This window comes from Tasmannia lanceolata, unplaced genomic scaffold, assembly GCF_043159265.1.
Source record: "Tasmannia lanceolata isolate RefF3 unplaced genomic scaffold, GAP_Taslan_0.1 ptg000007l, whole genome shotgun sequence".
NCBI lineage: Eukaryota > Viridiplantae > Streptophyta > Magnoliopsida > Canellales > Winteraceae > Tasmannia > Tasmannia lanceolata.
In genome coordinates, this window is record NW_027518684.1 from 12,754,574 (window position 1) to 12,769,302 (window position 14,729).

At 41.1% G+C, this 14,729-nt stretch overlaps 1 protein-coding gene across 1 annotated transcript; it reads right to left on the reverse strand.

Annotated features, from left to right (window-relative positions):
- LOC143881941 (protein NRT1/ PTR FAMILY 5.10-like) lies at positions 1 to 11,693 on the reverse strand. The gene is made up of 4 exons (XM_077385288.1): positions 11,464 to 11,693; positions 11,166 to 11,383; positions 1,691 to 2,262; positions 1 to 1,429 (listed from the first exon to the last, which is right to left on the reverse strand). The coding sequence occupies exons 1-4, from the start codon at positions 11,573 to 11,575 to the stop codon at positions 601 to 603; spliced, it is 1,731 nt and encodes a 576-aa protein (XP_077241403.1). The 5' UTR covers positions 11,576 to 11,693; the 3' UTR covers positions 1 to 600.
- Positions 11,694 to 14,729: the final 3,036 nt, after the last annotated feature.

Consider the following 14,729-nt stretch of genomic DNA (forward strand, 5'->3'; position numbering starts at 1 on the left):
TTTGAGAGTGCCAATTTCATCAAGCATAGATCTCCAAATGTACTAGCCTAAAAAACAAATAGTTATATAAAACATGAAACTTTATATGATTGTGGAATAGTACCATTCAATTCCATGAATCTTATTTGGTTGATCATTTCAAATGCCATGAATCTTATTTGGCTGATCATATGAAGGTGGTGACATATTCTTTCTACAATCCCATGAATCTTTTTGTTACAGGATGGCATTGAAAATTCACGAGTGCAGAGAAGACGATTGATGCATAATGATGATGCACAAGGATGAATGAATGCAAGGTGAAGTGAAGCGCATGACGGGAGAGGAGAGAGCAATGATCATTTCCAATAACTAATCTCTTGGGCTACAGTGGCAGAGCGACTTCTCCCAGGCTTTCAATTTTGTGTTTTTCAGATACACTCATCTCATGATACTGAGTTTATATATATATATAGTCCCTGATCTGAGACCGTTACAATCCAACGGTTATATAGACACCCATATGGTGTTATGGGCATGCCCCTCTTGGTCTTATAGACATAAGATTTGGCATAGTACAAGGACCTTGATGTTCTTTCTACAATCCCATGAATCTTTTTGTTACATGATGGCATGCCCTGTCTTAGTCTTATAGACATAAGAATTGGCAAAGTACAAGTAGAGGCCCAATTCAACGGTACTGAGCCCAGCAAGAAGCCAATAGAAGTAATCGAGATGCGCCTGATTGAGATTATTAGAGAACCAGTTCTGTCCACTAGCCACAGTTGCCTTCTCAATTATAGAGATGAGAAAGCTGCTTAGAAAGCTTCCTATGCCGAAAATACTAAGGTAGAGCGACATCCCCACGCTTCTCAGCTCATCGGGAACTTGATCATAGAAAAATTCTTGCAAACCGACCATCGTAAACACATCAGCCGCTCCAAAAAGAACATACTGAGGAACCAACCACCATACACTCATAGGAACAGTTTCCGAAGGCATGTCAACCAGCCCCGAGTCTCTAGCAACCACAAGTCTTTGCTCCTCCACTATGGCTGCCACCGCCATTGAAACCACAGATAGAAACATCCCAATGCCAATTCTCTGAAGCATTGTTATCCCGGACGGTATCTTTGTAACCCTTCTGGCTATTGGAATCAGTACGCGGTCATATATGGGAATAAGAATAACGATGGAGCCGCTGATAAAGGATTGCAGGGCTGCAGCCGGTACTTGGAGGGAGCCAATTCGTCTTTCCATGGTAGTGCCTTGCTTGGTAAAGAAGGTTGATGACTGTGCGAAAACTACTGCATATATCAAACAGGTTGTCCATATTGGAACCAACCTCAAAACACCCTTTGCTTCTTCCACCTGACTCATGCTACATTCTTTCCAATTCTTCTTCAAAGAATCCGAATCGTCTGAAATAGCAATAGCCCGGTCGAGAAACCTACATATTAATACAGAAAGGAACACATGCTGTTTTGTTACCAACTTTATTTATTTCTCTCTAGATTAAACTTCTCTCCTTGGCTGTTTGATAGCTTGTTGAGAGTTGTAAGTTGTAACTGCAGAACCTATCAATAAGTGGTATCTTTTCCTCAAAACAAAGTTTGAAAGTAAAACCAGATAAAGTAGATGGGTGTAATTATCGAAACAAGCAATTATAAAATCTGTTTCCCTGTTAAAACAAGCAAATGGTTTCCCTTACTTGAATTGGCTGCTTCTACCTAGAAGAGGTGTTTCACTTGCTTCATCTCCTGCAGCGGAAAGACGTGTTTTCTCCGTGATGGATGAAGGAACTGGCTGATTTCGATTCCGAGCTGCTGCAACAAACACCTGAGCAATTCTCACAAATGGGCTTTCATCCTTCATAAGAGTAAATCGGTATGTCCTGGTTCCGAGCAAGAAAATAGCAAGTGCAACTACCATCGAAATACAAGGAATCCCGAATCCAAGACCCCAACTCAGATTATCTTGAACGTAGTTCACAATGCAGATAGAAATCACGGTCCCCCCACAGAGACCAAAATACCACCAGTTGAAGAATGAGCTCTTGGATTCGCACTCCTTGGGATCACGTACATCAAACTGATCAGCTCCGAAAGCCTGCGTACATGGCTTATGCCCACCCTGTGCGAGTGCAACTAAATACAGAGAGAAGAAGAAGAAGAAGATTTGAAACCCAGAAGGAGATGGGCAGAATTCCTCCTCTATTATGATTTCACAATCGGGTGGTCGGAGGGATGGAAGCGCGGCTGATAGAGTCAACAAGCCTAACCCCTGTTTTTCCCAATTCAAAATTAAAGAAAACCAAAAACAGAAATTGGAAATAAACAAACAGAAAGTAATAGAAGCCACAAAATAAACAAACTATCCTGTCCCAGGTGTTGTCAATCTACTTGAAGGTGTGCAGTGAACACAGCAAACATTATCTGGAATATACCAATACTTCATCAAGGTTGTCCCTACGATCTACACTGAAATCAAGGGTCACAAGATCCAGTCAAACAAGTTTTCTGCTACGGAGCACTTCAGAGTAAAAGATGGCCATCCTCACCCCCTAACTGGAATTTTCTTACTTATGACTTCTGTCCAATTAGGGTGATCTTCACAGACGAAAATGTGTTGTTCTTGCACTTCTTGGCGAATATCTATGCTACAGTTGGATGTGTTGTCACAGTTTTTGGTATTGTGGATGCCAATTTGTGGTTGAAAATGGAATTGTGAGGTACCAAAGAGATGGCATTCATCAGGTGTAAAGCTTCCCCTTGACGATTGAGGGTTATGAGATTCAACCTTTTGACAATGGATAACCGCCCCAACCCGCCCCCCCCCCCCCCCCCACAAAAGCCTATTGGGGATTTCCGTCCAATAAGCTTAGTGGGTTGCTTATAGAAATTACTAGCTAAGGTACAAGTGGAGCATTTGAAAAAAGTATTACCAATCATATTCTCCAGCAATCAGTCATCTTTTGTAGGAGAGAAGCAGATCCTAGACTGTGCGCTGATTGCAAATGAGGTGGTGGATCACTACTTAAAAAATGAGAAAGAGGAATTGTATGTAAGGTAGACTTGGAGAAGGCTTATGATCAGGTGGACTGCGACTACCTTCATTATCCACTGCAGTGAAAGGGCTTTGGTGGGAGATAGCGAGGATAGATACAAAAATGTGTCTAATCGGCCGTTTTGGGTACTGATTAAGGGATGCCCTAGGGGCTTCTTCAAGGCTATGAGAGGATTATGGAAGGGCGATCCTTTATCTCCGTTTCTATTTGTGATTGTGGCAGAGACTTTGCACAGGCAAATTGATAAGGGAAAGTTTATGGGGTTGATAGAAGGATTTAGGATGGGAAGTAGATGGCCGGAGGTGTCCCATCTTCAATTTGCGGACAACACAGTAATTTTCAGTACACCAGTGGAAGAAAAGGTGCTAAGCCTTAATGCGGACATGCGGTCCTGAGATGCTATGACGTAGTTACAGGACAAAGGTCAAACTTTTGCAAGTCACAGATCTTGGGTTCCCATATGTCCTCAGAGGAATTGGATTCGTTGGCAGGCTTATTGGGTTGCATGGTGGATCATTTCCCTACATCCTATTTGGGTCTCCCTTTAGGGAGGGGGCAGGCCTGCTAAACATCAATAGAACCAAGTATTAGAAAGGGTGGAAAAAAGGCTGGACACATGGAAGCTAAATTTGGTTTCATTGGGAGGAAGAAAAACATTGATCAAGGCAGTCCTTGCAAATATGCCGATCTACCAACAATCGGTGTTTAAATGCCCAATGAATGGTGAATCGCATAGAACAAATTCAAAGAAGATTCCTGTGGGGCGGGCTAGATGAAAAGCGAAAGATGCATCTAGATTTTTGGGAGGAGGTGTGCAAGCCTATCAAGCCAGGGGGATTGGGGATTAGAAGATTAAAAGTTGTGAACCAGGCACTCCTAAGGAAGTGGCTAAGGAGATTTGGGGAAGAAGGCAACCATTTATGGGTGAAGGTCATTGAAGAAAAATACGAAGCTCTTCCAGGAAATTGGATATCGGATGACAGATTCAGACAAAAATGAATTACGGTCTGGAGAAATAAATTAAACTAAAAGAGAAAACTTGACGAAGGCATCACGTTCATAGTTTACTCTGGGGACAACATCAAGTTTTGGGATGATAAGTGGCGTGGAGATGCACCTCTAAAAGAAGCCTTCCCAGACCTATTCGTAGTGGAGGGCTGGAGGCGAAAAAGGAGGTTGGGTCGAAGATTGTTTGGAGAGAGAGGAGGATGGGATATGAAGAAGATTGCATTCAGGAGGAACCTCTTTGACAAGGAGATAGAAAGGGCAGCAAGGCTTCTAGAAAGGATGGCGTGCGGCTACATAAAGAATTTTGGCGCTGACAAAAGGGTTTAAATTTAGTGCTCTTTTGGGTCCTTCACAGTCAAGTCATTCTACAATCTGATTCCATCCAATTATTCATCATCGCCAGTGGCTAGAGTGTGGAGCATACCGGCACCTCCAAGGGTTTGTGCCTTTGCTTGGACCGCTGTTGTAGACAAAATCCTTATGGTGGATTATCTACGTAATCGGCACATATGGATTATTGATCATTGCGCGCTATGCGTGCAGGCAAGAGAAACTGTAGATAATATGTTCCTTCATTGCAAAACAACCAGGTTCGTGTGGAGCAAAAATCTTTGTAAGTTTGGTATAGCGTGGGTGTTTCCATCTGAGCTGTCCGAGCTCTTGGAAAATTGGTCATTCACTCCTTGGCGGAAACGTGGTAAAAATTTATGGAATGTAACATTGCTGACTACTATTTAAATGCCATGGTAATAGAGAAACGCCGCCGTGTTTAGGGGTAAGTAAAAACTCCGCAATATCTCTTCAATGAGGTGATAGCCTTGACTATTGCATGGGTTAGGGCTTTACCCAGCTTCCGGTTCATCTCAGTGGATGACTTATGGAACGGGTGGACTGAAGTTTGCTCCAGTGGAGAGCAGAGGGAGTTTTTTCTTTTTTTTGGGAAAAAATAGAAAGAAGAAATATTTTTCGAATGGTAAAGAATTGTATTAATATAAATCCGCGGGGGGGGGGGGTCCCAAGATCGAGGTGGCCAATACATAGTATAGTATGCAGAACTAGAGAAGGAAATACAATAAAACCCCTCAAGGGGAAAGGAAATTAAAGACCTCCAAGCTAGCCTGATAGCAACACAACTGAACAAACATCGGATAATAGTGGTGAAAAAGATCAGTCCGAATCTACGGCCCAAAAAAGAGCAGGGAGGGTAATTCGACAACCAGTGTGGATGTCTGATTATATCAGAAATTAGTGGGAGTAAGGATAGTTAATTAGTTAATCAAATGTAAGGGTAAAAGGGTAAATGACAAGAGCTGACAGATATGTCAATGTCAGGCCATTAGGATATTTCGTATATGAGTGGGAGAAATCTGCAATAGAATGATGAAAAAAGATATTATTCTAACTTCTTCTTCTTCCTCTTCTTCCTCTTCTTCTCCCTTCTGCAACATCTATTTTCTAGCTACTCTGTTTTTAGCTCTCTAGTTTCTGAGAGCATATCATTGGCGCTTTCATTGATTCCCTTGTTCTTCTATGGCGGAGAATACGCGTGCGCAAGCTAAAATCGACGACCAACTTAAGCATCATCAGCAACAACTTAACGAGATTCGTTTGATCCAGACGCAACAACATGAAGAGCTGGTCAATATGATCACCCAATTACAGATCCGACCTTCGTCGACCTCTACTTCTCAACCTCAAACCGCAGAGCATTCTGCAGGCAATGTCGACGATGGTATCGTTGCAATTTCACCAAACATACCACAAATTCATTCGAATGGATGTTCCCAAATTCGACGGATCTGATCCGATCGGCTGGTCTTTCAAAGCGGAACAATTCTTTAACTACTACAGCACACATGAAGATCAAAGGATCCTTCTCAGCTCTTTCAATTTCGACGGCCCTGCCCTTTCCTGGTTCCAATGGGTGAAATCGAACAATCTGATACATTCATGGCGAGGATTCTTAGATGCTATTAAATTGCGATTTGGTCCTTCCTTATATGAAGATCCCAAAGGACTTCTTGCGAAGATATATCAAATTTCATTGGTGGAGGATTATCAATTTCGCTTTGAAGAATTCTCCAATAAGGTAACGGGTCTCTCTGAAGCTTTCCTCATCAGCATCTTTGTATATGGCTTAAAGCCAGATCTAAAACGAGAATTACTTGTCGCTCAACCTACGTCTCTGCTTCAAGCAATGTCTCTCGCTCAAATTTTTGAGCAAAAGTATGAAGGGTTGCTAAAATCTTGGAAAAGTACTGGATCTAAATCAGGAGGAGATGGCTCAGGGTTGTTACCTACACCTTCGATTCCTCCATTAAAAGCCATTGCCGCTCAACCACTACGGCAACTTCCAGTTCGTACGAGACAATTAACGAAGGAGGAGATGAAATCAAAGCGGGAAAAAGGCCTTTGCTATTTTTGTGATGACAAGTACATTCCTGGACATGATTGCAGAAAACGCCTATATCATCTCACTGCTATGGACGATGGCACCGATCTGGGAGACCTGATAGTGATGGAGGATTCTAACATTGAAATTCCTCAGGAAACATCAGAGGAGACACCATCTGATGTCAGTTTTTATGCAATCGTTGGCCAGCAAAACCCAAGTACGATCCGCATTACAGGGGTAAGCAACCACCACTCCATTCATGTTCTCATTGACAGTGGGTCTACCCATAATTTCGTCAAAGAGAAAATTGCTAGATCATTACATTGGAACATTATTCCTACGGACCCATTCAAAGTCCTCATTGGGAATGGTGACTCTTTAATTTGCAACAGGAAATGTGTCAATGTTAAATTTTCCTTACAATCTCATGAATTTCAGTTTGATCTGTTTGTTTTGCCCATTAAGGGAGCTGATGTTATTTTGGGGGTTCAATGGCTTGCGGAACTCGGTCCAATCATAACCAATTATAAACTATCCACCATGGAATTCAATTGGAAAGGACAAGCAGTTCAATTAGTTGGCGAAGCTGCTTTAAATCCATATCCATTGAAATCAACTCAGCTGAAAGGCCTCACTAAAACCGATTCCATTGCTTCTTGTTTCACCCTTCATTGCATTAAAAACATTCCTGACACCAACCTTTCTGCTACCCTATATAATACTGATGCATCAGCTGAACTACCACCCTCCATTTCCAACCTTTTACACAAATTTGCTGTCGTTTTTCAAATGCCATCATCTGTACCTCCCTGTAGAGAGATGGACCATCAAATCCATCTTATACCTAGTTCCATTCCTGTAAATGTCAAACCATACCGTTACCCCCATTTCCAAAAGAATGAAATTGAACGTTTAGTACAGAAGATGTTACACAGTGGCATTATTGTTCCAAGCCATAGCCCATACTCTTCCCCTGCCTTGTTAGTCAAGAAAAAAAACCATACATGGCGATTTTGCGTTGACTACAGAGCTTTAAATTCCATTACTATTAAGGACAGATTTCCCATTCCCACTATAGATGAACTAATGGATGAATTACATGGTGCAAATCTATTCTCAAAGATAGACTTGAGATCCGGGTATCACCAAATCAGAATGAAGGAGGAAGATTGTGCAAAGACCGCATTCCGAACTCATGAAGGGCATTATGAGTTCTTAGTTATGCCTTTTGGCCTAACTAATGCCCCTTCAACATTTCAGAACACGATGAATCAGGTATTTAAACCATTTCTCCGGCACTTTGTTATTGTTTTCTTTGACGATATCCTGGTTTATAGCTCATCTATGGAGGAACATGTCCAGCACTTAGACTTTGTTTTGCGATGTTTAGCATCCAATCAATTATTTGCTAAACTGAGCAAATGTCATTTTTGCCAAACCAAAATTGATTACTTGGGGCATTTGGTATCTCGGGATGGAGTGCAACCTGATCCAGAGAAGGTCAAAGCAATGCAAGATTGGCCAAGACCAACCACATTGAAACAACTCAAAGGATTCCTCGGCTTAACAGGGTATTATAGAAGGTTCCTGTGTTAGCCTTGCCTGATTTTTCACAGGATCTCGCACTGGAAACAGATGCTTCAAGTATTGCAATTTGGGCCGTTTTGATGCAATAGAAACACCCAATTGCGTATTTTAGCAAGAAAATGTCACCTACATTATCACTGGCATCAGCATACATAAAAGAGCTCTTTGCAATAACAAAAGCTGTCAAGAAATGGCGACAGTATTTGCTCGGACGAAAATTCATCATATACACTAATCATAGGAGTTTGAAAAATCTCATGAATCAAGTTATTCAAACACCAGCTCAACAACAATATCTCTGCAAATTGTTGGGGTACAATTACTCTATCGTTTACAAGGCTGGAAGTGAGAACAAAGCAGCGGATGCACTATCTAGAGTCCAAGAACCTGTCGCTCAATCAGTGGAAAGTCCCTTATCTCAGCTGCAAATGACTACTTCATATCCAATTTTTGATATTGCAGCACAAATCCAACTGGAGAATGTCACTGATCCAGAATTAATCGCCAAACATGATCAAATTCAGAAGGGCTTAGCTGGATCAGAAATTTCTGTGCGAAATGGACTCATTTTCCATAAGCACCGGCTATTTATTGGGTCTACATCACCATTACGCCACCGCATCATGCATGAATTTCACAATACACCTCAAGGAGGGCATGGAGGTACACTCAGAACACTTTTGCGAATCTCAGCTAGTTTTTTCTGGGCAAGTCTAAGGACCGATGTCAAAAACTTTGTCAAAAATTGCATCGTTTGCCAACAGACTAAGTACAGTACTTCTCCCCCCATGGGTCTCTTACAAACCCTGCCAATACCTCAGTTGATTTGGGAAGACATTGCAATGGATTTTATCACTGGATTGCCACATTCAAACGGGTTCTCCACCATTTTAGTGGTCATTGATCGACTGTCAAAATATGCGCATTTTGGCGCTCTACCAGCAACCTATAATGCCGTTAAGGTAGCCAAATTGTTCACATAAATGGTTATCAAACTTCATGGCATGCCCAGGACAATCGTATCAGATAGAGACCCTATCTTCATAAGTAGATTCTGGAAGGAGTTATTCAAATTAAGTGGTACGTCGTTAAATCTGTCGTCTGCATATCACCCACAATCAGATGGACAATCTGAGGTCTTGAACAGATGCGTCGAACAATATCTCAGAGCTTTTTCTCAGGATAACCCGAACCAGTGGCACACTCATCTACTCTGGGCTGAATATTCTTACAACACTTCATTCCATTCAGCCATTAAAATGTCCCCTTTTGAAGCGGTTTATGGGAGAAAACCCCCCTCCATTCCACCATATATTGCAGATTCCTCTGTGGTTGAAGCTGTTGATGCAGAACTCAAGCAAAGAGACAGTCTATTAGCCACTTTCAAGACTAATTTGCAACACGCCCAATCTCGTATGAAGTGTTTGGCCGATCAGAAAAGAAGTGACAGGAACTTTGAGGTAGGAAATTGGGTTTTTTTGAAGCTACAACCTTATAGACAACAAACCGTGGTGCGCAGAACTTCACAAAAACTCAGCAAGCGATACTATGGGCCATATGAGATTGAAGCCAAGGTGGGGAAAGTGGCCTACAGACTGAAACTTCCTGCCAATAGTAAGATACATCCTGTTTTTCATGTCTCATTACTCAAACCGTTTTACGGACCTCTGCCTCAATCAGTTTGTGAATTGCCTGTTCAAAGTATAAACAATTCACCCATTATCTCACGTCTGGCCATTGTGGGAACTCGAACGGTCTTACAAGGAAACATTCGAGTCAAACAGGTACTTGTTCAGTGGACTGGTCTCTTGCCTGAAGATACATCATGGGAGAACTTGCAAGAATTGCAGTCTGATTATCCTTTTCTCAACCTTGAGGACAAGGTTCGTCTCAAAGGGGTCGGCAATGATAGCAACACAACTGAACAAACATCGGATAATAGTGGTGAAGAAGATCAGTCCGAATCTACGGCCCAAAACAGAGCAGGGAGGGTAATTCGACAACCAGTGTGGATGTCTGATCATATCAGAAATTAGTGGGAGTAAGGATAGTTAATTAGTTAATCAAATGTGAGGGTAAAAGGGTAAATGTCAAGAGCTACAGATATGTCAATGTCAGGCCATTAGGATATTTCATATATGAGTGGGAGAAATCTGCAAAAGAATGATGAAAAAAGATATTATTCTAACTTCTTCTTCTTCCTCTTCTTCTCCCTTCTGCAACATCTATTTTCTAGCTACTCTGTTTTTAGCTCTCTAGTTTCTGAGAGCATATCATAGCCCTTGCCACACCATCTCTGGAGTGCAAAGGCAGTTTAGTTGCTCAGTCATGGGTCTTGCTTATGAAGGGTTACTATAAGCTGAATTTCGGTGGTTCTAGCATAGGGAATCCTGGGGCGACAGAAGTAGGTGGTCTTCTTCGCAATCATGAAGGCAAAACACGTTGGACGTTCTCATGCCTCATTGGGATTGCACTCTAATGAGACAGAGATAAGAGTCGTTCATCAAGGAATAAGGTTGATTGAGCATAATATCCTTGATCAGATTATAGTGGATGGGGATTCCCTAAATGTCATAAGTGGTCGAAGGGTAATAATCTCCCCCATCTTTGGGGGTTTACACATTGGATTGATGAGATTTTCGATCGAGTAAAGGGATCCTCCATCTCTTTCCAGCACATCAAAGGTCAGCAAACAGTGAGGCAGATCGGCTAGCGAGGGAGGGAGCCTCTAGGATGGCCTTGGAAATGTTTGATTTCCTCCCCCTGGTTTTGTGTCGTCCTGAATTCCTTTTTTTTTTCTTCCCCACTTCTTGGTTGTAGCTTGATCATCTCGATCACCGGGGCTGATCCCCGGGTTCTTTAATTTTTTTCTAATATAATTCTTTATCCTTCAAAAACCAATATTCATGATTGATATTTATTGTATACAGGAAATTGAAGGTGCAAAATACCAAACACAAATTTCATTCTTTTTGTTATGCAAAAAAGAAGAAGAAGAAACAAACCAAGAGATACACAATTGAAACAAAAAGAATCATTTCATAACAACCCAGATAGGAATCATGAATGAATGATAAACACAACCAAAAACACACAAAAAAAAGGTAAGAAAAAGAAGAAGAAACGAACCATGACATAGAGAAGTGAAGCAAAAAGGATCATTCGATAACGACCCACATAAGAATCTGCAATGAAAGCTCCTAATAAAGGAAGCATAGAGGAAACTCCAGACCAAGCATTTACATTCTCTGCTGCAATTGCCGTGGATTGTCTAAGAGGTCCGGTGAGATAAGTTATAAGGTTCGAACCTATTCCATAATAAGCAAATCTCTCGGCCATCTCCACCCCTTCAATCCAAGAAATAAATATAGTAAGTATAAATCACATAGATGAAATGAAAGTGAAAAATTCTTGTATTTTTATGTACCGATGATGAAAAATGCAGAGTTCCATCCTCCAGAATTAGATCTGGTCACAGGGCGGCTTTTGTAATCAACGGCTCCTTCAACTTGGTCATTGAGCAGAGGAAAACTTGTCATTTTAGCGCCCCAAATGCAAAACCCTTGAAGGGTTTATTGCAATTATTGAAATTTTGACGATAAAGGCCTGGTTTTTGTTTAGAATTTGGGGGTTCAGTGTCTGTGTTTGGGGTGGAAGGAATCCTTGCAACGGAATTCTTATATATTACTTTTTGGCTACTCATACGGGGAGATGGTTTGATAAGTGCACAAACTAAAATTGTCTTTTCTGTTTGAATTGAAAAAGGGAACTGTAATAACTTTTGATTGGTGTTTGATAATAAAAGAAATGATGAGTTGGTGTAATTATCAAATCATGGCAGTGTCAATATCAACAGCCTTATTCTAAGAAAACAATATTTCCACTTTCATTCACCATTTCCACCACCTGAGGAGGTCCGTTGGCTACTTAAAATCACTTATTTTCTTCGAAAAGACAGTGAAAAGAAACAAAAGAGTTGAAAGACGCTCATGTTTAAGAAAAAGACAAATAAAAGACGTTGAAATGCTTGGAATTTCCTTAAAAATCGCCTTATAAAAAATATAAAAAAAAGACGCTGAAAAGAAGCAAAAGAAAGTTCAAGACAGATATTTTTGAGAATAAGACAAATAAAAGGGGATGAAATGCTTTGGAAAGGGGTGTAAATATCATATCTTGTTAATGAAACCTTGACAATTATGAGGGCTAGGATTATCTGATGAGTGAGATTTGGTCTAGGCCTATTTAATGATGGCCTATCAAATGAATAAATTGATTGTTTCGTGACATCTATTGGGTAATTTGCGGAGTATGTGATATGCTTGTAGACATACGTTTGTCCTTACTAACATCGTAGGAGATGCCATACACATAAAGATTATTTGGCAGGGAGATATGGCCTTCTGATTCTTTGAAAGCCTAAAAGTTAACGATTGGGGTTGAGGTTGAACACCTCGTACTTGTACACTACTATCATCGATCCTGCCTCCATACATGCATTGAGGTGGCCTATCTCGGTCACTAGGGTAGTAGACCCTAAGCGGGTGGAATAAGTGCGATGATAGGATCACGCTCTGAATAGATCACTTAACGGAATAACCTATGGACAATGAATTGATAAGATTGTTTCGTCTGTCATGACCCTTTCTAAATATGTCCTCAGACTTGATGGATCGTTTTGATCTGTGAGCAAGTCTTGTGGCTTTGGTCTAACTAACTGTAGTCCAAATAGGATTACCAGAGGTTAGTACTGGGTCATTGGATAAACCCATTGGATCAATAGTGATGCCCAACATGGAATCCTCCGTATCTCTATACGAGACATTGCATTTACAGTTTTGATCTCAACTAAGTCCTTTGGTAAAAGACTAGCCAGCCGATTTGGTAAAAGTGTTTATCAAATGTTTTGGAAGATCTTTATTGATTTTGAAAAGATTTTACAAATACATTTGTGGACTGTAAATTGATAGATCAAATGGTATACCATAGAGTAGGCTCAGGGGGTAAGTTATGTCCGCCCCCGTAGGACCCAACTCGGTAAATGGCGGATTAGAGGAAGGACATGCACTTAGAGGTGCTTAGGGTATTTAGATTCAATAGTCTTCTTTAGGGCAATGTCCTCGTGGGGGCCACTTGTCTAATGGGATCGTAGTTGCACTACATTTCATGAGATTGCAGTGGGGCCCATTGATGGGCCCTACAGGAATGACCATTGAATCCATGCGACGATCCCACTCATAACTCATTAGACCCTTGATGGATTGTTGGACAATCTTGGTTCCGGACTTTATTGCAAGTGAGGAATGGATTGGATCCATTGCATATGATGCAAGGAGGAGATGCACTATTGGATGGTGGGCCATGTTTAATTAACATGTGTAATACTTAATTTCTATTGGCCGGAACTTAAATGATTTAATTGTGCATGTGCTTAATTAAAGCTTGGATCCTATTGGTTGGGATTTAAGTGAAATCTTATTTGCTACAAGATTGGTGAATTCCTATTAGTTGGAATTCTAAGAAGGAAATGAGAGAGATTTGTGGAAACCTACTTAATTGGAAAGCTTCTACACACTTTCCCACAAGTAAAAAACGTTTTTACTCCCTTTGCTTTATTTAAATAAAGAAAGGTGGTGGAAGGCTAAAGTGTAATTGTACTTGGCTTGCTAATTTAAGTGGGATTCCTAGTGGGAAACAAACTCCCAAGGATTCTCTATATAAGGGGACATGGCTAAACCAAATTTTCACTCTACAATTCCTGTTCTTACTAGAAAAATTCATGCAACCCTTCCCACCATCAGTTCTCTCTCTTCCTTTTCTAGTTTTAGTAAATTCTTTCCGGTCTTAGTTTTAGTTCCACACCGGTTCTAGTTCTAATTCTTCTTAACTTTGAATTTGGTTTGTCAAACTCAATTGTAGCTGTGATTTCAAGTTGGGATTGGAACCCTGCATATTGACTTTGCATCAGAGGGTTCCCTAGAATCTGAACTCCAGGCCCTCTAAGGAGTTCCTTTGTTGTGCTTGCAGGTCCCAATGCCAACCTAGATCAACGGCATCGCTTTCACGAGGCTTGAGTTCGAATTCCGGCATCAAAACGGTTGGGCCCATCAAATGAACGGTATGGATCATCCTAAGAAGTGGGACTCAGTGTACTTTAGGACAAATACTGAACATCACGCGCTCTCATCATTTTCCCTTTCTTTATGTTGAATAATCTTGGACGGATCAAATACGGTAGAAGTTTCCTTCCACGCCCAAACATGCCTGAGACTAAACCCTAATTCTAAAGAGAAACCCCTCCTCCTCTTTATTGGGAGAATTTCAACAAACCCTGTGTTAATATAGGATGTTGGTTTAGGGGGGTGAAATGGCCGACATTTCTCCTCTGTTGGGTGACAACGTTTAAGGAGTCATTGACTACAAAGGCCACCCTGTCACCAGATCTAATTCTGGCGGATGGAACTCTGCAATTTTCATCATCGGTACGAAAAAATGCACATCCTTGTGTTAATTTCATTTCATTTCATTACTATTAGTTACTGTTTCTAATTTGTTTTGTTGGATTGAAGGAGTGGAGATGGCCGAGAGAAGTGCTTACTATGGCATAGCTTCCAACCTTATAAGCTATCTCACGGGTCCTCTGAGACAATCGACGGTGGTTGCGGCAGAGAACGTAAATGCGTTGTCAGGCTTTTC

Excerpts from the sequence above, each read along its gene's own strand:
- LOC143881941 (XM_077385288.1), bottom strand. The coding sequence starts at position 11,575 with ATGACAAGTTTTCCTCTGCTCAATGACCAAGTTGAAGGAGCCGTTGAT. Across the intron at positions 11,384-11,463 it reads CTCTGCATTTTTCATCATCG|GGGTGGAGATGGCCGAGAGA; the intron begins GTACATAAAAAT and ends CTTGGATTGAAG. Across the intron at positions 2,263-11,165 it reads CTTCACTTCTCTATGTCATG|GGGTTAGGCTTGTTGACTCT; the intron begins GTTCGTTTCTTC and ends TGGGAAAAACAG.